The sequence below is a fragment of the Diceros bicornis genome, chromosome 7, assembly GCF_020826845.1.
Source record: "Diceros bicornis minor isolate mBicDic1 chromosome 7, mDicBic1.mat.cur, whole genome shotgun sequence".
In the NCBI taxonomy this organism is placed as follows: domain Eukaryota; kingdom Metazoa; phylum Chordata; class Mammalia; order Perissodactyla; family Rhinocerotidae; genus Diceros; species Diceros bicornis.
In genome coordinates, this window is record NC_080746.1 from 78367169 (window position 1) to 78385020 (window position 17852).

A 17852-nucleotide genomic window follows, 5' to 3' on the forward strand; every position below is an offset into this window, starting at 1 on the left:
TCTGGCAGGCAACATGTTTGTTTGACACTTATCTTAGAAGCTGATGTAAAAATCCGTTTCACCAGGCAATGGAGAAATTTAAAGGGTTATTGTATTAATCAGCTGGGGCTGCCGTAACAAAATACCATAGACAGAATGGCTTAAGCAGCAGAAATTTATTTACTCACAGTGCTGGAGGCTGGAAGTCTGAGATCAGGGTGCCAGCATGGTTGGGTTCTGGCGAAGGCTCTCTTCCTGGCTTGCAGATGACTGCCTTCGCCCTGTGTCCTCATGTGGCAGAGAGAGAAAGCAAGCTCTTTCGTGTCTTTTTTAATAAGGGCACTAATCTCATCATGAGGGCACCACTCTCATGACCTTATCTTAATTATCCCCCAAAGGCTCCATCTCTAAACAGGGTCACATTGGGGAGTTAGGGCATCAACATGTGAATTTGGGGGGGGGACACAATTCAGTCCATAGAGGTTATCTAGGCACCTTCTTAGGTTGTCTTTAATTTATCTCTTTTCTTTTCTCTTCTTCCTTTCTCTTTTCTTTGCCTTCCATTCTCTTCCATTCCTGTCCTGTCCCTTCCCTTTATTTCTCTCCCTTCCTTTCTTCCTTCCTTCTCCATCTCCCTCCCTCCCTCCCTCCTTCCTTCTTCCCCTCTTTCCCTTCCTTGCTCCCTTCCATCCTTTCGTCTCTCTCTCTGCCCACTAAAGCTTCTTGTGATAACATGCTTTAAGGCACAGACATCCGTGGATTGAATCTGATAGGCAGATATGTTTTGCTTGGTTCAAAATGTTTGGAAGAAAATGGAGCCAATACTTTAAAAAGTTAAATTAATGCTAGGATTTTCAACTTCTCTAGAAAGATCAGAGATCTAGCCCACAGTCCCTGAGAGTACTGCAGAGTGAAGGGTGCAGACCCTGGAGCCAGGCTGCCTGAATTCGTGTCCTGGCAGTGCAGGTCCACCTCCAGGCTGTGTGACCTTAGACAATTCACTGTACATTTCTGTGCCTCTAATTTCTCATCTGCAAAGTGAGGAAGATTATAGTATATACCTCATAAAGCCCTTGTGAGTATTAAATGAGTTAATACATGTACAGCACTTAAAATGTACCCAGCATACAGGGGGTGCTATATAAGTGATTTCTCTCAGTACTCCCTCATGGCATTATTTGACTAGAATTCTAGTTTTCCACGGCTCAAACTCTTCCTATCGTCTTTCCACCACTGAGGTTCAGTGTTACTCTCCAGGTATTGTTGGCTTTGCACTGTGGTTTTTCCCTTATCAGAGAAAACCATTTCTTGTTCTTGGAAGTAGGAAAATGAAAGAGAGAGATAGAAAGGGAGAGAGAGATGTTTATATTTTAAGAAAAATAAGAGGCACCTCATTTCTTTGTGGATGGAACATATTTTGCATGTATATCTTCTACCTGGCTTCTATAGGCATTTAGTTTATATTCCTAGATTCTATAGGCATTTAATTTTTCTCCTCTTGCTTTAGGAAGAGAACTATAATTACAGAGAAGCACAGAACATTGGATGAAGCACTAATTCTAGAGCTAGAAGACTGTGATTCTGTTACCAGCTCAGTGATTATCCGTGTGCCTTTGGGCAAATCAGAATTCTTTTCTGGGCCTTTATTTTCTCATGTGAAAAAGAGCATAATGATTCACATCGTGTCAGCCTCAGTGGATTTTTATAAGTTCAAATCAGAGATCATATAGGCCTTCACTTTAAAAAATATCCAGTACGACACAGATGGCGAGTATCGATAGCTCTAATATAACAACTGACTGGCCAGTGCCACAATGTTTTTGTAAATCATGATTTCTGCAAAGTCAGGAGTAAAGTCTGGTAGAACTGCTCTGCAAGTTATCTTTCTAGTCCATGGAGAACATGCCCAGAGCTGTGCTTTTGTGTGACTATCTGTTTGCTAGTCCTAGTTACTCTTCGTTTTCAGGGGAGATGCCAACACAGTTGACACGAGTAACAAGGAACGGTGTGAAGGCTCAGGTCATCTTAATAGTATTTTCCAGGACTTGTGTCTGCAAGCTCCTCAAAATATGAGGAGAGGGGGTGGCCCAAGAGAAACTGCATCTGGGGCAGGCTTTTATGATGATTGGAAAGACACACTTGAATATGTCAAGAATTTTAGAACCAAGGGGGTCTTTAGGTGCTTTCTGGTCCAACACTCACATTTTATAGATGGGAAAACTGAGGTCTAGAGAAGAAAAGTGACTTGTCCAGTACTACAGTTGGCTAATTGAAAAAGCAGGAATAGAGCTTGACTCATGACTGTCAATCCAGTGCTCTTGGTCCAGCAGAGTGGCATACGTATGCTCCTTGGAGTCACAGAGACCTGGGTTGAAATTCTAGGTACCTGACGTGTAGTTTCTGATGCCAGTCCATGGGATGGTTGGGAATGATGAGATGAGCTGTCCGCAGTGCTTGGCACAGAGCACGGTCTCAGTAAATATTGGCTTTCTTTCCCTACTCTGTTTCCTTTTTAAATGTGCACAGGGAGTGGGACATAATTTCTGTCTCCACCCCTGGGTCCAATCTTTCCTGGGTTGCTTTTTTCTAGGATATTCTTATGAAGAAGTCTGAGTAGGTCACACCATTTTATTAAGCGAATTCTTTGCATTTACTTTTATCTTTGCTCCCCAGACCCTGCACTCTACTTAAATGACGAAGACGCCAAATTCGGCTCTGTGTTTGCTCTGAGCTCTCTTATGCAGATGGAGGCTGGTGATTTGTGAAGAATCATTACTCCACATCAAGTTCCATTTTAAAGTCTACAAGTATACCTTTTTAAAACAAAAACAAACTGCTTCAGCATCCTGGGGAGGGACATAAATCATGTATTTTCGTTACCTCAAAAGACCGCCAGAAGACAAGCTCTAATATTTCAAATGTGACAAGCAATCTATACGAATGAATCGCAATTGGGGCCCCATTATACTGGAGCTGATAGATACTGCAGTGGGGTTGATAGATGTTTCTCGAACAATATTTAATAAAAAATCCAGACCTTTTTGTCTCTAGTTTCTAATCCTATAGGAGGCAGTCAATAGTCTTAAGCAACTGAAGTAGACATTGTATCAAGCTGGGAGTTCCAGCTGGGACCAGAATGCTGCTACCTGTTTGGGGGTCCATGGTCACTGGCACCTAAAGTGTGAAGGTATTAGGACTGATTTAAAAGAGCCATAGTGGCAGTGATGCACGGTGTAGCATTGCTGTTTTAACAGAGAATGTGATACCAGACCAAATGTCATGAACAGCATTGCACACAGACATGGAATGTGGAGCTCTGTTTCCATGCACTTTGTGGCAGCATCAGGTGTATCTAACCTAGTCATAGGAGCAAAACATTATTGATCTGGCACAGTGAAAACAACTCCAACCCTGAAGTCAGACGGTGTGGATTCAAACCCAGGCTCTTATGCTTACTGACTTTATGCCTGGGGCAAGTGACCTAATAATCTCTAAGCCTCAGTTTCCTCATCATGACATGGGGATACCTACCTCCTCCAGTAGTCAAGAGGAATAAATGGAGTGATGAGATGCTACCTGTAGAGGACCTAGCATCATGTCTGATATGTAGAAATGACAGATACTTACTGAGTATTAGCCAGCTGCCAGGGGCTATTCCTAGTTTTACCCTATGAGCTTATCTATTGTTAGCTTCTTATGCATCTTGGTATCACCCTGCGCCTAATGGTGTGTTCTTTTATCCATTTATCCTTCCAGTAGTCAGGTTAACTGTGGAAAAGTCTTAGGAAAGCTTCCTAGACTCATTCAGACCGTTAGCTTGAGCCTGGACTCCTGAGTGTGTTCAACTTCCACCTTGAGGTTCAGCCTCAGGCGTAGCCTCTTCTTGCCTCCTGGCTTTTGGGTGAATATCACCCTGGAAGAGACCTTGCTTGAGAGAGTCATGTGCTTCAGGCAGAGCACCCTGACCACCTGGGCAAAGGTCAGATGGCTTTTCAGGGCTGTGGTTAGAATCCTCATTGCTTTGGGCCCACTCAATTTCTCTCTGAGCATCAGTTCATTCTTTCATTAGGGAGTTCTGTTTTTGTTTTTGTTTTTTTTTGTAATTATCTGTTACCTTTCAGAATCTTTTGTATGTGAACAAAAAGCAGCCTTTGTCCTAGGCTCATTTTAAAAATCTTAGTTGTTGACTATTTCTCAAGATTGTTTTCTCAGGAAATCCCAGTTCTCTGAAAATGTTAATTCTGTTTTGATCCTCTCTATAATCAGATTTGCTTTTGAAGCACTCTTGAGGCCTGTTGAAACTATCTGCAGTGTTGTGCCTTTCCCCGAGGATGGAGATGCAATCTTTCTTTGGCAAATGTGTTGCCACTCCATCCCCCATTCTCCATCCCCATCCTGAAACTGGGGAATTTGTCAGTTTCTTCCTTTCTACCATCCTCTTATCTCAAGGGACCCAGCTGGATGACTCCAAACACCCTACTTTCTTTCTCCCCTCCTCATCATTTACACCAGGAAGTAGTTTTTATATCTGGAGGTTGCATGATGATAAACAACAAAGATAAGATTGTGATAGTTTAATTTTCTGGTATATTTGTCAACTTTTCTGCCTTATTTTGGTACTTTTTCTGGACTGGTACCAGGAAATTATTAGATATACGAGAGCTGAAATTACCAATGGTGTGAACTGAAAACAAAACCTACTCAAAGACACATCAGCAGAGCAGCAGGGATTCTGGCTACGGGGTCCAGGGTGACTTGTAGCATTGGATAAATCTATGTATAGAGAAATTCTCACTGGGGTTTTCTAACCATCCCACTGTCTGGTTTTTGAAAATATTTTTATTCAGGTCCTTGGAATCCTAGAACCAAGGAGATGGTTTGGCTATTTGAATGAAAATAAGCTTGTTGTAGCCAAGTAACTCCTTCAAATCTAGGTGAGGCAGACACCTCTCAGCAGTTATCTGGTGGCCAAAGGGAAATAAGCTAGGAGTTTCTCTCTGGGAGGAGCTGATGAGGGTGCATGACAGGGAAACATTCATTGCGGTCAGCAGCCTGGATGGCAGCTGTGGCCCACAGGCTGAAGATTGAATTGCCTCTAAAGCAAGTCCTGACTAGTTTCTCATCTTAGAGAATGGCCAAGCATCCTAGCAGAATGAAATGGAGTCAGTGTGGCTGTATCTCTGTGAGCAAAATACCAACGAGATTTCGCCTTCAGCTTGCCCTGCTCCAGTCCATTCTTTCACTGTGATATTTTAAAAACAGAAATTGGATTTCTGGTCATTACCCTGATTAAAGTCCAGACTCCTTCATATGGCCTACAAGGCCCAGCAGGATCTGACTTGAGCTTATCTCCTTCCTCTAACTAATTCTTCCCAAACATTCATCTCTGTCTGGGATGTTATTCCTCTCCCCTTTTCCTGTTTCACTTCTATTTCATGTCTCGGATGAAACATCACTTCCATAGGGAATCCTTCTCTGGCCTTCTCAGACTAGGTCTGATCCCCTTGTTAAAAGGTCTCACATTCTTGATAGAACTTACAAGTTTCGCTCAATGTCTTGGCTGGCTGTGAGGTCCAGGATGGCATTTGTTCATCAGTCTGCCTCAGCACTTAGTGGAGGGCTAATTAATGTTCTTCGAATGTCCACGATTAAATGATTCTCTCCCTTCCTAACTCTGCAGAGACAAAAATGTTTAGCCTCTATAATTTTCCTTCTGTTGTCCCACCTCCATTCTCTACCTGGTGAATTCCTGTTCATCTTTCCGGATCAAGCTTAATAATCTCCTTCTTTGAGATGCCTTCATAGTCGTCCTCTGTACTAGTTGGGTAGGCTCAATGGCGTCAATTAATAAAAGCGTATCTCCAGCTCCTGCAACATGTTCGTCATGTTTATCTGGTTGCTTGCTCCTCACTCAGAGACTCAGGCTGAAAGAGTGACTGTCTCTGTGCTCCATGATTTCCAAGGCAGGAAGAACAAAATGTGGTTAGCCAGATGCTGGCTCTTAATCTTTCCACCTAGAGGTGTATGCTTCCGCTCAGAGTCCGTGCTCAGTCATATAACCATGCCTAACGTTGAAGAGGATGGGGAAGTACAATTGTATTATGGGCCCAGAAGGAGGAAAACTGGTAATATTTGATGAACAACACTAATGCCAACTAGCCCCCTCAATATCCGACCTCTCCTGGTGTTCCCAATCTCTCACTTATAATGATCTGTTCTTCCACTCTCCCGTAGTCACATGAAAGACCTTGTAATCAACAATAACTAAATCATCTCCAAAATCTTAATGTCAAGCCCACCACTCTATAACTCCATCTCCGAGCTTTCTGGCTCATGCACTCTAGTACCCTCCCTATAATAATTCCTTGTCTCCATTAGGATTCCTGCTGCAGTTTAGGTTCCCAAGGAAGCAAACTCTGAGTTGGAGACCGCATGCAGGAAGATTGTTAGGGCGTGCTATAGGGATGAACGCCTGTCGGGGAAGGAAAGCATACAGGATTGGGCAGAGGGAGAAATTAGGTCAATCCCACTGAGTGCTCTGAACCTAGGTTAAGGGAGAACCAGTCTTCACTGTAGGTTGCCCTCAGAATGGGAGTGTGACTGTGGGTGAGACATCTCTCTTCAGCTAAGGACAATGTCCCTAAAAGGCTAACAGCTGAAGATTGTTAGCAGGCAGTACTTCCATTAGCTGGGGTATTAAGTACTTTAGTTCTGAAGAGAGATCTGGGCAGCGCAGCACAGTGCCCAACATAATATCCAGTCCATTTCAACTGTCTGCCTCCCCCTTCATGTCCTCCCTTCTGTCCTTAAGGGCTGAGGTTCCTTGGCACTTCATTATCATTACCTTTTTCCTTACCCCTCAATTCCCTGTGTCTTTTTTTCCCATCATATTTGCCTAAAAACTCATCTCTGGTTACACCTAACTTTCCAATTACCCTGCACTTGCCCTGAGACTTGAGAAACACACAAGGCCATGCTGACTGCTCTCAGAAGTGGCTCCTCAGCCACCCTCCTATACAACCTAGTGAATTCTCTTTCCCTCTCTCCAAAATGACTATTTTAATACCTTCTCCCTCTCCTTAAACATCCAATACCACCTCCCTCTCCTAATTTGCAGGTGTTACCCTCTATTCTCATTTCACCGAGAAGATAAAATCAAGTAAAGGAGAGCTACTTTATCTTCGCACCACTAAATGTGCCAACCTATCCCCACCTCTTCGTTTATCTCTTGGCTTCCTTCTTTTGAAGATGACTTGCTCTATTTGTGTACTGGAGCTCAGCTCCTCTTGCCTTTTCCAGGACTCTTCTCCTGCAATGATCTCCTCTCTCTTCTATACCATCGGTTTTCATCACTCGGATTGATCATTCCCAACAGCGTACAAATATGCTGTGACCTTTTCCATCTTTAAGCAAGACTCTCTCTCCACACAAGTCTTGCTGGAGCTACTAACCCGTTTTTGTTTACGAGAAAATATCTCCGAAGGTTTTCCCTGTTTTTCTGTCTCTGCTCCCTCATCTTCCGTTCTCTCTTTAATTGGCTCCAGTCAGGCTTTGCTCCACTGCTTTCCCAAAACTACTCTCATGAGCTCAAGGTCAGCAGTGAACATTTTGCCAAATCCAGTGGGTAGTTCTGTCTTTGTCTTATTCAACTTCTTAACTGCCGGTGATGAAAGTGATCATGACTCCTTTCCTGAATCTTTTCCTCTTGACTTTCATGATATCTACTCTTCTGTGAAGCAAAATGCTAAAATGATTCTGAGACCCAACTAGTTAGAGAATTCTGATGCCCTGACTTCCAGAAAGATCTGAACTACACCTCATGCTCACGTGCAGTTGCTGTTCTATCTCAAATTCCTGGGAGAGTTCCCTTTATATCCTAGCTTGATGTAATCTTATTATATAGTTTTTATATTCATGTTGTTCATTTATTTTTATTATGCATTGTCTTGGATCATTTTTGAATGCACACGGTATTGTGCAGGTAGAGCATTTTGTTGATTGCCTGAATGATTTCACTAATTTTTGGTGTTTTGTTCTCATATCATAGTTATGGAAGTCTTGCTGTGAGTCTCCTTCTAGGACCTCAATTACTGCACAATAACTTTTATTTGTAGGCTGACAGATCTTTAGCACTAAAAAGAATCTGATGTTATTTCAGGGTGTTTTATTAGGAAATAAATCAATCTACTTTTACTTTTCAAATAAATAGATAAATGAGGTTTCTAGTGAGTCAATATTGCTGTTTTTATTCTCAATTTCTGTACATGAAGGCTATTAGGACTTTAATGATTATCCTAATAGTAATACTATATTTGACTAATCATCATTTTCAGGGTGCTTTCGTGAAGTAAGTCATGGTAAATAAGAGATTGACTTCTGAGTTCAAATCCTAGGTATAGCCTGTCTTAACAGGATGACTTGTGCCAGATGTTTAACTTCTCTAAGCCTAATTTCTAGACTTTACAATGAGGGCAGTGCTGTCCTTCACTCATGGAATTGTATATGGATTAAATTAGATAATCATTTAAAGATACAGAGCAGTAGGTTCAGAACTGACTTCATGATAAACTGATGAGGATTCTGGGACTGAGAGTAGTTAATGGCAAGTCGTAGGCTAGTGACTAGCAGAATCAGAACCAGAACTCTCACTTTCTCTCCTGGATTCCCATGCTGTGCTTGTGTCCCTCCCTCTCCCTGGCCGTCGCTCATAAGCAGTCTGAGTAAATGAACATAAAACCATTTTTGAGAACATAACCTCCAGAAAAGACTAAACTCTGTACTTAAGTTTGTAGGTTATTTTAATTCTTATCATGAACTTTTATGAGAAAGCATGTAATTCTCTGACTTCCATTCCAAAGAGAATAAGATCTTTATGTCGAATCAGCCCCTATTTCTGTCACATAGGATGGATCTCCAGGTCAAGGGATAAAAGACATTAATTTGCATTAGACAACAGCTCCTGTCTGTATTCACAGCACAACATGGGAGAAACTGGCTACACCATCATTTTGTGACAGATGGATTAAAGCATGTCTTAGTAAGACACACAAGCAGAGGGGGGCTGGCTTCCCCTGATCTCTCTGATAAAAGATACACCATGTACAGTGGACACCTAATAAATATTAATTGGTATCAACTCACTGGGCACAGAACTCCTTAATTTTTGAACATTTAAGTCAAGCATCCTCCTTGGCGAGAGGCTAATAATAGTAGATTCCGTCTTCATTCTTCTTGGGTTCTTAACTGTTATGTCTCACAGTGCATCTTTCTAGAAATACTTTCAGCTCAAGATGGGATCTAATGCACCAGCTGAACTTGCACTTAAGCTTTTGTGTTGAACGCATCTTGCTTTTTCTCTTGGCTTCAATGGGCATTCGCCTTTTCTAATTTCATTATAAGGTGGTTACACTCTGGTTCAATCATTCAACTAACCGTGATATTGCTTTTTTTTCCTCCTTCAGATATTGATGAGTGTGCAGCTAAGATGCATTACTGTCGTGCCAATACTGTGTGTGTCAACCTGCCTGGGTTATATCGCTGTGACTGTGTCCCAGGATACATTCGCGTGGATGACTTCTCGTGTACAGGTGAGCATTAAGAAGCAATGTTGTTTTTCTGATTCAACTCTTCTCTGCACCATATCTGTGCTGTTACATTTAGCCCCAAGTGCACAAAGTACTGTTTTTACCTACCTAGTTTTTTCTTGCATTATTTTATCCTCACCTTTTGAGAAGAAAGTAGTCATAAAAGAAATTTTGTCTGCATAATTTATTTCCACTCCCAGTATTTTTGCCTGTGTGTGTGCATGCATGCATGGGTGTATGATTTGAAATTGAAGTCCCAGTTGCCTATGGTAACACTGAGGGACTTAGAGACATCAGTTTCAAAAACAGAAAAGTATCGAACTATTTTCCTTCCATCATGATGAAATGTTTTTGTATATAAGAAAATGTACTTTGTCCCCAGTGGAAAAGACAAGGATTAAATTTGAAGGGGGTGCAGGGGTACCTGGTGGGCAGGGATCGGGCCTGTGGAGCCAGTCAAGACTTGTGGTTGATGTATGCTCATTGTCAGTTCCCCGCTCTTCTCCTATATTACTGGGCTATCAGCACTAAACTGGAACTCCAGGGACTGTGATTGGGGCCTTCGTGCATGCAGTGCTGTCTCTGTGGGGGGTTTGGTTTGGGGTTCCAATATACTTCCAGTCAAGTCTATGGAGACATAAAGAGTGAACTGGTTAAGGATGGTAGAAGATTTTGAATCTTTCTCCTCTTGGTCAAATGTGTTTCAATGACAAACCTGAAACCTGTAAGAAAAGAGCTCCTTGAACATAAGATTCAGTCATGTTGCACCTTTCCCTGACTCCTGCGTCTTTCTCTTTGTCTTAATAACATCGGCATATAAACACTGAATTCTTCACTCAGAATGGATTGCCACTCTTTTTAAAATGTATTTTTTTCTGAATAACCTTTTCAGAGGTGCAAAAAGTTGGAAAAGTTAGGGAAGCATGTATGTCCAAATACCTTTGCCATTGATTATTTTATAAGTTACTGTTCTTCAACTAAGGGGCTAGTGATCTCAGACTGATGCAGGTTTCTGGCGACCACAGAAGGCCAAATCTCATTTATCTGTCTTTTACGTATTATAAGTAAAATTCCTAGAGAAAAAAGAAAGAGATTGAATAAATGTAGCATGCTGAGATATAAACATTTTAAGGGGGCAAAACTGTTTTGGACCTATAAGCAAACATGATCCGAAAATCTGTGATATTATAAATGACTACTTCTCTGTCCTTAATAGTAAATCCAGGTCGTGACTTATTTTGACCCTAAGATTAGAAGAAACCAGTGAATATCCTCCCAACACAACAGCGCCATATCATGCCACTCAATAAACCTTAATTAAGCCCCTGCTGTGTTGAAATTAAATCAGAATACCGCCTCTGCTCTTATGCTGTCACTGAAGGGGGAAGGCCAGAGCTGGCGCCTGCTGAAAGCATGTTAAGGGGGGTGCTTGGCCTGGTGTTTTATGTGGAACAAGATGGAAAATGTATTACTTTCAGAACTGGCTCCAGAATTACTTTTAGAAAGACCACTGTGTTGTTTGGAGCAAAAGGCAAGGGTCTGGGTATCAGTGGGCCCCCCAGCACTCCTCTCTCCCCACACAGAGGACTGTGTAGCTCCACAGGAAACAATCTTCACAAACACACGCACACACACACTTTTTGTTTTGTTTTGTGTGTGTGGGTATTTTGTCTGAGAGGGAACAGAAAAGCTAGAAAGAACAAAAGAGAAAAAAACAAGAGGAAGGAGAGAGAAACCAGTCAGAGAGCAGAAGGCTGGGTGCTGTGGAAGGACAGAGGGCCAGTGAAAACCATCCAGTGGGAGGATAACTGAGAGGACTTTCAAGGGTAGGAGTATTTAATGTAGGTGTTTTCGTTGTTTTGCTGTACAGCAGGCAGTGCAAGTCTTCCTTCTGATCCTCAAACCTTCAACAAAGTCCACCCACCTTGAATGCTGGGTGAGACCCTCCCCTGTCCCCACCCCAGTGGAATGTTAGCATGGTGGGCGACAGAAATGGTGCACATGTGTATGGGATGTTGAGACCTCGGAGGCGGAGGTAACCGTTATAAAGTAACCGTTCCTATCCCTTTCCCTGCCCCCAACATACCCCTGTACACATCTGCATCACCATCACCACAGCCTCCTCCCAGGGATGGTGGAAATCTCGATGAGGGCTTTGGACTTCCATAGGGCATAGAATTGGGAGTAAGATTTGCTTCTTTAAAAAATCTTCCATTGGTCCCAGATTCCTTCCCACCTACCGCCTCATCTTTCTGCTTCTATTCACAGCAAAGCTTCTTAATTTAATTGTGGTTATTGTCCTCCTTTATACTTACTCACCTCACAGACCCTCCTCAAGCCCCTCCGGTAAGGCTTCCACACTCACCATTCCACAGAGATGACATTTATAGAGGTCAGCCATGAGCAGCGTTTTGCTAAATCTAGTGTTCTTATCTTCTGTGACCTCTCGGCAGCATTTAGCAGAGCTGACCCCACCTTCGCTCTTTTAAACATGTTTTCTTGACTTTTGAGACATCGTATTTCCTGATTTTCCTTCTGTCTCACTGGGCACTCCTGCCCCACGTCCGTAGGTGTTTTTCTTCCTCTGCTGACATTGTAAAAACTAGAGTGCCACCGAGCTCTGCCCCGGCCCCCTTTCTCCATTCACATATGTTCTTTTCAGGTGGCTTCATTCAGTCTTATGACTTTAACAGCAGCTCTGTGTCAATAACTCCTAAATTTCTGTCCAGTTCCAGTCTTTCTCCTGAGCTTCTGAATCATATGTTCAACTTGGCATCTACACACAGATGTTTACTAGGCATTTCATGTTAACGTGTATAAGACAAAACTCGATTTCCTTCCACCTCTGCAAACCGCCTCCTCTTCCAATTTTCTCCATCTCAGCAAATGAAAGCACCATCTGCCCAGTTTTTCAAGCCTAAAAGCTAGGGTTGTACTTGATTCCTTTCCTTCCGTTGCCCTCCACTTCAGTCCTACACCAGTCTCGTCGACCCCACCCTCCACATCTGTCCTAGTGTGTCCACTTCTGTCCGTATCCTCTACTACCAGACACCCAGACTTCTGCAGGGGCCCCCACACTGGACTTTCTGCTCCAGCCTTTCTCCACTATCACTCATTCTTCACGTAGCAGCTAAAACAGGCTTTCTAAAACAGCAGTCATACACATCTGCTTAAAACGCGCGTGTAGTTTTCGATCACACAGAAAATCAAACCCATTCTCCTTCTTTTGTGATAAAACCCTCTATGGCTTTTCTCCTTTCTGCCTCTCTGACTTCATCTTGTACCATTTCCATTCTTGTCCATTATGAGGTGGCAACCCTGACCTCTGACCTTTTTTCAGTCAAGCTTGTTCTGCCTTAGGACCTTTGCATGAGCTGTTGCTCCTTCTTAGAAGCCTTTTCCTCTTATAACTGTCTCTTTCTCGTCATTCAGATCTCAGCCTAAAAATGATCAGCTCAGAGAGACTTTGTCTGATTCATATAATTAGCGACCCATTTTTCTGTCATATCATCTGATTTTAATTCTCTGAATATCACTTATCACCATCTGGAGTTTTTATTATTTATATGTGATTTATAAAAATTTGTCTCTTTCTATTAGAATGTGAGCTCTGAGGACAGGGCCCTCTTCACTGTTGTTCACAACTCTGTCCTGACTACTTAGAACCTAGCCTGGTGCAGGGCAGTGCTCAATAGTTACTGAGTGAAGGAATGAATAAAACTACTTGACCTTGGCCTAATTACTTACTGCTCTAAGTGTCATTTATAAAATATTGCTGACATCTGCTATAAATGTAGGTTATTGTGAACATCAAATTATATATATGGAAGTATTTATCCTGGCACTTGCCTCAGTTAGGATAGGATGCTCTGCAGTAACAAATAACCCCAAATATGAGCGACTTAAAATGACAAGGTTCTATTTCTTGCTCATGCAGTGTGTCTATCACTGGGGTGCTCTGCTCATCATAATTACTTTGAGATACAAGCTGATGGAATAGTCACTATTGTGAACATTGCTAGTCATCAAAATGGGGAAGAGAGAGCCTGAAGGTTCTTGCATCAGCCATTAAATGTTCATATCAGGGAGTGACACATACCGCTTCCATCCACAACTCGTTGACTAGAACTTGTCACCAGTCCCCAGCCAACTACAAGGGAACGAGGAATTCAGTCCTACCTCACACCAAGGAGGGTAGAGAACCAGAAATATTTGGTGACTGGTGCTATGGAATACCATGGTCACTGACACTTCACAGATTCGCAACGAATATTTTTCCTTTGACAGGAGGAGCTGTTGATTAAAATAACCTTTTTTCAATAGCAGTTCACAATGTGGTGGGGAAGGTAGTGTCAAGAAATAATTATGGTATTAAACACATTGTGCTAAGTGTTTGGGTGGAAGTACAAGCAGGATGCAATAAGAAAAACGTGCTTGACTGCCAGGATGGGAGCGTTTGGAATGTTTCTAAAGCCAAGAGGAGCTATTGGAGTTGCCTGAGGCATGTTAGTGTACGATGACTCGGTCACGTTAGCATCTTACAGTGGGGAACATGGATGGGAAGGAGGAGAGCTGAGAGACAGGCATTCTCCCTGAGGGTCGTGTCTCCTCTAGACCAGACTCCAGGGCCTCCAGTAGACACTTGCATAGTCATCTGGAACCCTTACATTTCCCTTGGTGTCCTGGAAATAAGTCTGTTAGGCCAAATGTGCTCTTTACTCTCCAAGATAGAGCAGGTCCCCACCTCTAATCTCTGTCATTTCTTTATTGGCAAAGAAGACTTCTGCCTGAAGTGGTTATTTGCCTATGTGATAAATGAGGTGTGTAATAGATGGCTGCCACTCTAAGGTGTCTTTTCAGATGATTCATTTCCCGAGGACCGTTTGCTAGGGGAGATTGACAGGCCTGAAGACATCCTTTGTTTGTCCTACGTTCCTGACACAGCATTTCTCATTATTGACATTCCTTATTTCCAAAGCTCATTTTAGTCTCTGTCCCAAATCAATTAGTGTCTGCTGCTGGTTTTCCAAGTATGTCAATGTCATTTTGTTTCCTTTCTTTTAGTACGTCATTTAGCCTGACACTAATTTTTTAGAAGTCAGTAGTAGTATTGAAAATTTCATTCGATCAAAATTAGTGAACCTAGAGTTAAAGAAGGCCAAATCTCATTTATCTTTCTTTTGCATATTATAACTAAAATTCCTAGAAAAAGAGTGAGAGATTGCATAAACATAGCATGCTGAGATATAAACAATTTCATGCACAAAACTCTTTTGGATCTATAAACAAATATGATCTACACTTGATCTTAGCCAAAAGGCTATGTATCAAACAGAGGAGAAACTTTAGCTCTTTACTACTTTTTTCTTGTTAAGTGCAAAAATTGTATCTCATGGGATAATAAAGTTCTGAGGGTTCAAAATTGAGAATAATGATCTAGAACTTAAAAAATCCCCGGGGGCTGGGCATTCCCTGACACGACCATGTATTATGTATGAGGCTCTGTACTCTTCTCTAGGAAAGTCTTCCTTGGCCTTTGAAAGGGTGAAATCTAAAACATTTGACCTTGGACATGGGGAGTTTTTGACCTTGGAGTTTGTGTGTGAGTCTAAATCACTTTTTTTCCAATAAAGACCCCTGAGTTCCCCTTGTTCTTTTATGAATTTTGAAACTGGAGTCATCCCTGGAATTGAGGTTGGAGGGGGTGCTTTGCTCTTCTCTGCAGCCTTTGATTTTTGGAATAGTCAGCCTGCTTGCTTTGTTGGTCTCTGACTTTCTTTTATCCCAGTTAAACTCCCCGTGTTTAGGTGGTTTGATAAGACGTGATCATGAGATACTCAGGCAGCTTTACTGGAGGATACTTGTGATTTACGACACAAGCACGCAGCAATGAGATAGGTACTTGACAGTAATGGGTAAGCATTCATTTTTATGCCAAAAACTTCCCATGAAGGTAAGAAATAAAGGGAACAAGTGAAATAACAAATATCCCATGTGGTTTCCATTACCTGGCTGAACGGGTTTTTATTTTCTTGATATTGGCATGGAAGAAAGCTTGAAGGAAGTATATGTTTGAAATACTTAAAGTAAGCTTAGTTAAAGTTAGATATAATCATCTGATAATAAAGGTTTAAATTAAGTATCCTATAATGAAGAGTTTAGGCAACAGTTTAATAGACTTAGGGTAAAAGATAACTGTTAGAAATTTTAGACTAGTTCTCATGCTTTCCTCCTAAGGTTGATGAAATACAGCACACTTTCAAATATGAGATGTTTTCTCATTGAGCAGAGCCACATGAAATGGAGCTAAACCAGAACACTCTTCAACTTGATAGAGCACGGTAGTAAACTGTCCACTGATTATCCTTATCTTTCAAGCACATGGCGGGTGCTTGTTTTGGACATCCTTGCTCTTGTTTACTTCTGACTATCTGGCAGCATTAAAGGGACAAGTTACTAATTACTTGGCTCTCAGTCTCAAAAGAGGTGATACAGCTGTAAGAATGACATTCTGGTCATGGGCCTGTAGACTACTTTTACTTGAGTGAAAAATGCTATATCCAATGTTTTAGAATGCAAAACTACGTTTTAGTAAATATACCAGAAAACATTTAATGATGTATTGAATAAGAAAAGTCAAAATAAGACGTGCCTTTGGATATTTCAAAACTCAGCTAAAAGCATTGATGATCATTATGAGACATTTGCCTTCTGTTTTGATCTGTTTGGTGGTATACCCTTGGTTTTCTTCTCTTCCTTTAAATGGAGAGTTGGCTCTGTTCTCCTTGTTCCCATCCAGAGGGGGGATGTAACAGTACCAAAAGCAGGATTCCAAAATCCTAATCTTTTAGGGCAGAGGTTCTCAGCCCTCACCTCAGGTTAGAATCACTGAGGACATGTAAAAAAAGTCAATGTCTGGGATCTATTCCTAGAGATTTTGATTTTCGTTTGGTCTAGGATTGTGACCTGGCTTCAGTGTTTTTGTTTAAATGTCCAGGGGATTCTAGTGTGCAGTCAAGGTTAAGCACCCCTGCTTTTGAGGAACAGAGAGGGATGGAGTCAGAGAGAATGTCAGAGGGAGTCAGAAGGGAGAAGAAGTGGCTTCTGTATTGTAGACTAGAAGCGGGTTCCCTTGAGCTGGTGGTGGGTGATGTTGGCTCATGAGGTAATGAAAGGAGAGACTTGGACAGTTTTTGGAGGAACGGCCCTGCTTCCAAGGCTGCATTCTGGGATGTGTAAGACTCTGGAGAGAGATAAGCTGTGAGATGTGTCTATAGGTGGGGCCTCATGGGGAGATGCTGAATCTTCAACTGTGACATGACTGCTGTGATGCCTCAGAGAGCCCTACCGATAAATGGGACATCTCTATGGTGACCTGTGTGTTCCATGGGCCAAGGACCATACTGCTCCCTCTCTGCCAGTGTCTTGGTCATAAGGAATCCTCTAGAGCCATGACAGATCTTGATGGAAACAAGGAATCCTCAAAATGAGTGAGATAATGTTTCCATTACCCCACTAGCCCAGAGGAATAGGAGCTCAGAACCATTCATTAAGTTGAACTGAAGAAATTATAGAAAGCTACATTACTTGCACGTTTGTGACTGGGCTTCACTACCCAGTACCTGCGAAAGAAATGAAGTCAACAAAAGAAGAAAACAGGAAAAAATTAAGAGGCCCCTCTACGCAGGGATTGTGGGGTGAAAATTCATGGAACATTTGGTTTTCCAGGGCAATTTTGGTTTTCTGTATGTAGTCCTGGAAAAGCCAAAGACCAAATATTTTTTCCTTTTAGCGATAGTAGTGTTAAAATAATGCTAAGGTTTATTAGAGCCAGCAAATGTATCTTAGGGAGGATATCGAAGGGCATTTCCCTTGAGATTTCAAGATGAAAATAAGTCTGAAGGTTTTGTCCAGTGTTTGGCTTGTTTGTTGGATTTAAGTGGGAGTTCTTTCTATACCACCACGTATTATAAAGGATCTGAACCACATTGGCTGTGGCAGAACAACTAGGATAAATGATGGAGCTTGCCCCCAGAGTCTTTGTGCACAAACCTATTAAGTACTGTGTTGCCCTTGACCCAAATTCATCATAAAAGACTTGTTAATATTTCTGTACACTCTGTCACTGGAGCTGTGCATTCAGAATCACAATTAAGCTTTCACACAAAGGAGTCTGATTAAGGATGCTTTAGCACTTATAACATTGGTGAGGCAAGTCTTGCAGCCCTGCTTATATCCACATTTGGGTTGACACAATGACTGGACATTTCTCTTTAATAACACAGTGAG

General features: G+C 41.9%; 1 protein-coding gene across 3 annotated transcripts in view; it reads left to right on the top strand.

The window, feature by feature from the left end:
• NELL1 (neural EGFL like 1) overlaps positions 1–17852 on the top strand; it is a 778808-nt gene that overhangs the window by 371169 nt on the left and 389787 nt on the right. For all 3 annotated transcript variants that reach the window (XM_058546145.1, XM_058546147.1, XM_058546146.1), the window contains exon 13: positions 9441–9566. In XM_058546145.1, coding sequence (XP_058402128.1) covers positions 9441–9566 — 126 coding nt within the window. The remainder of the gene's footprint in view (positions 1–9440; positions 9567–17852) is intronic.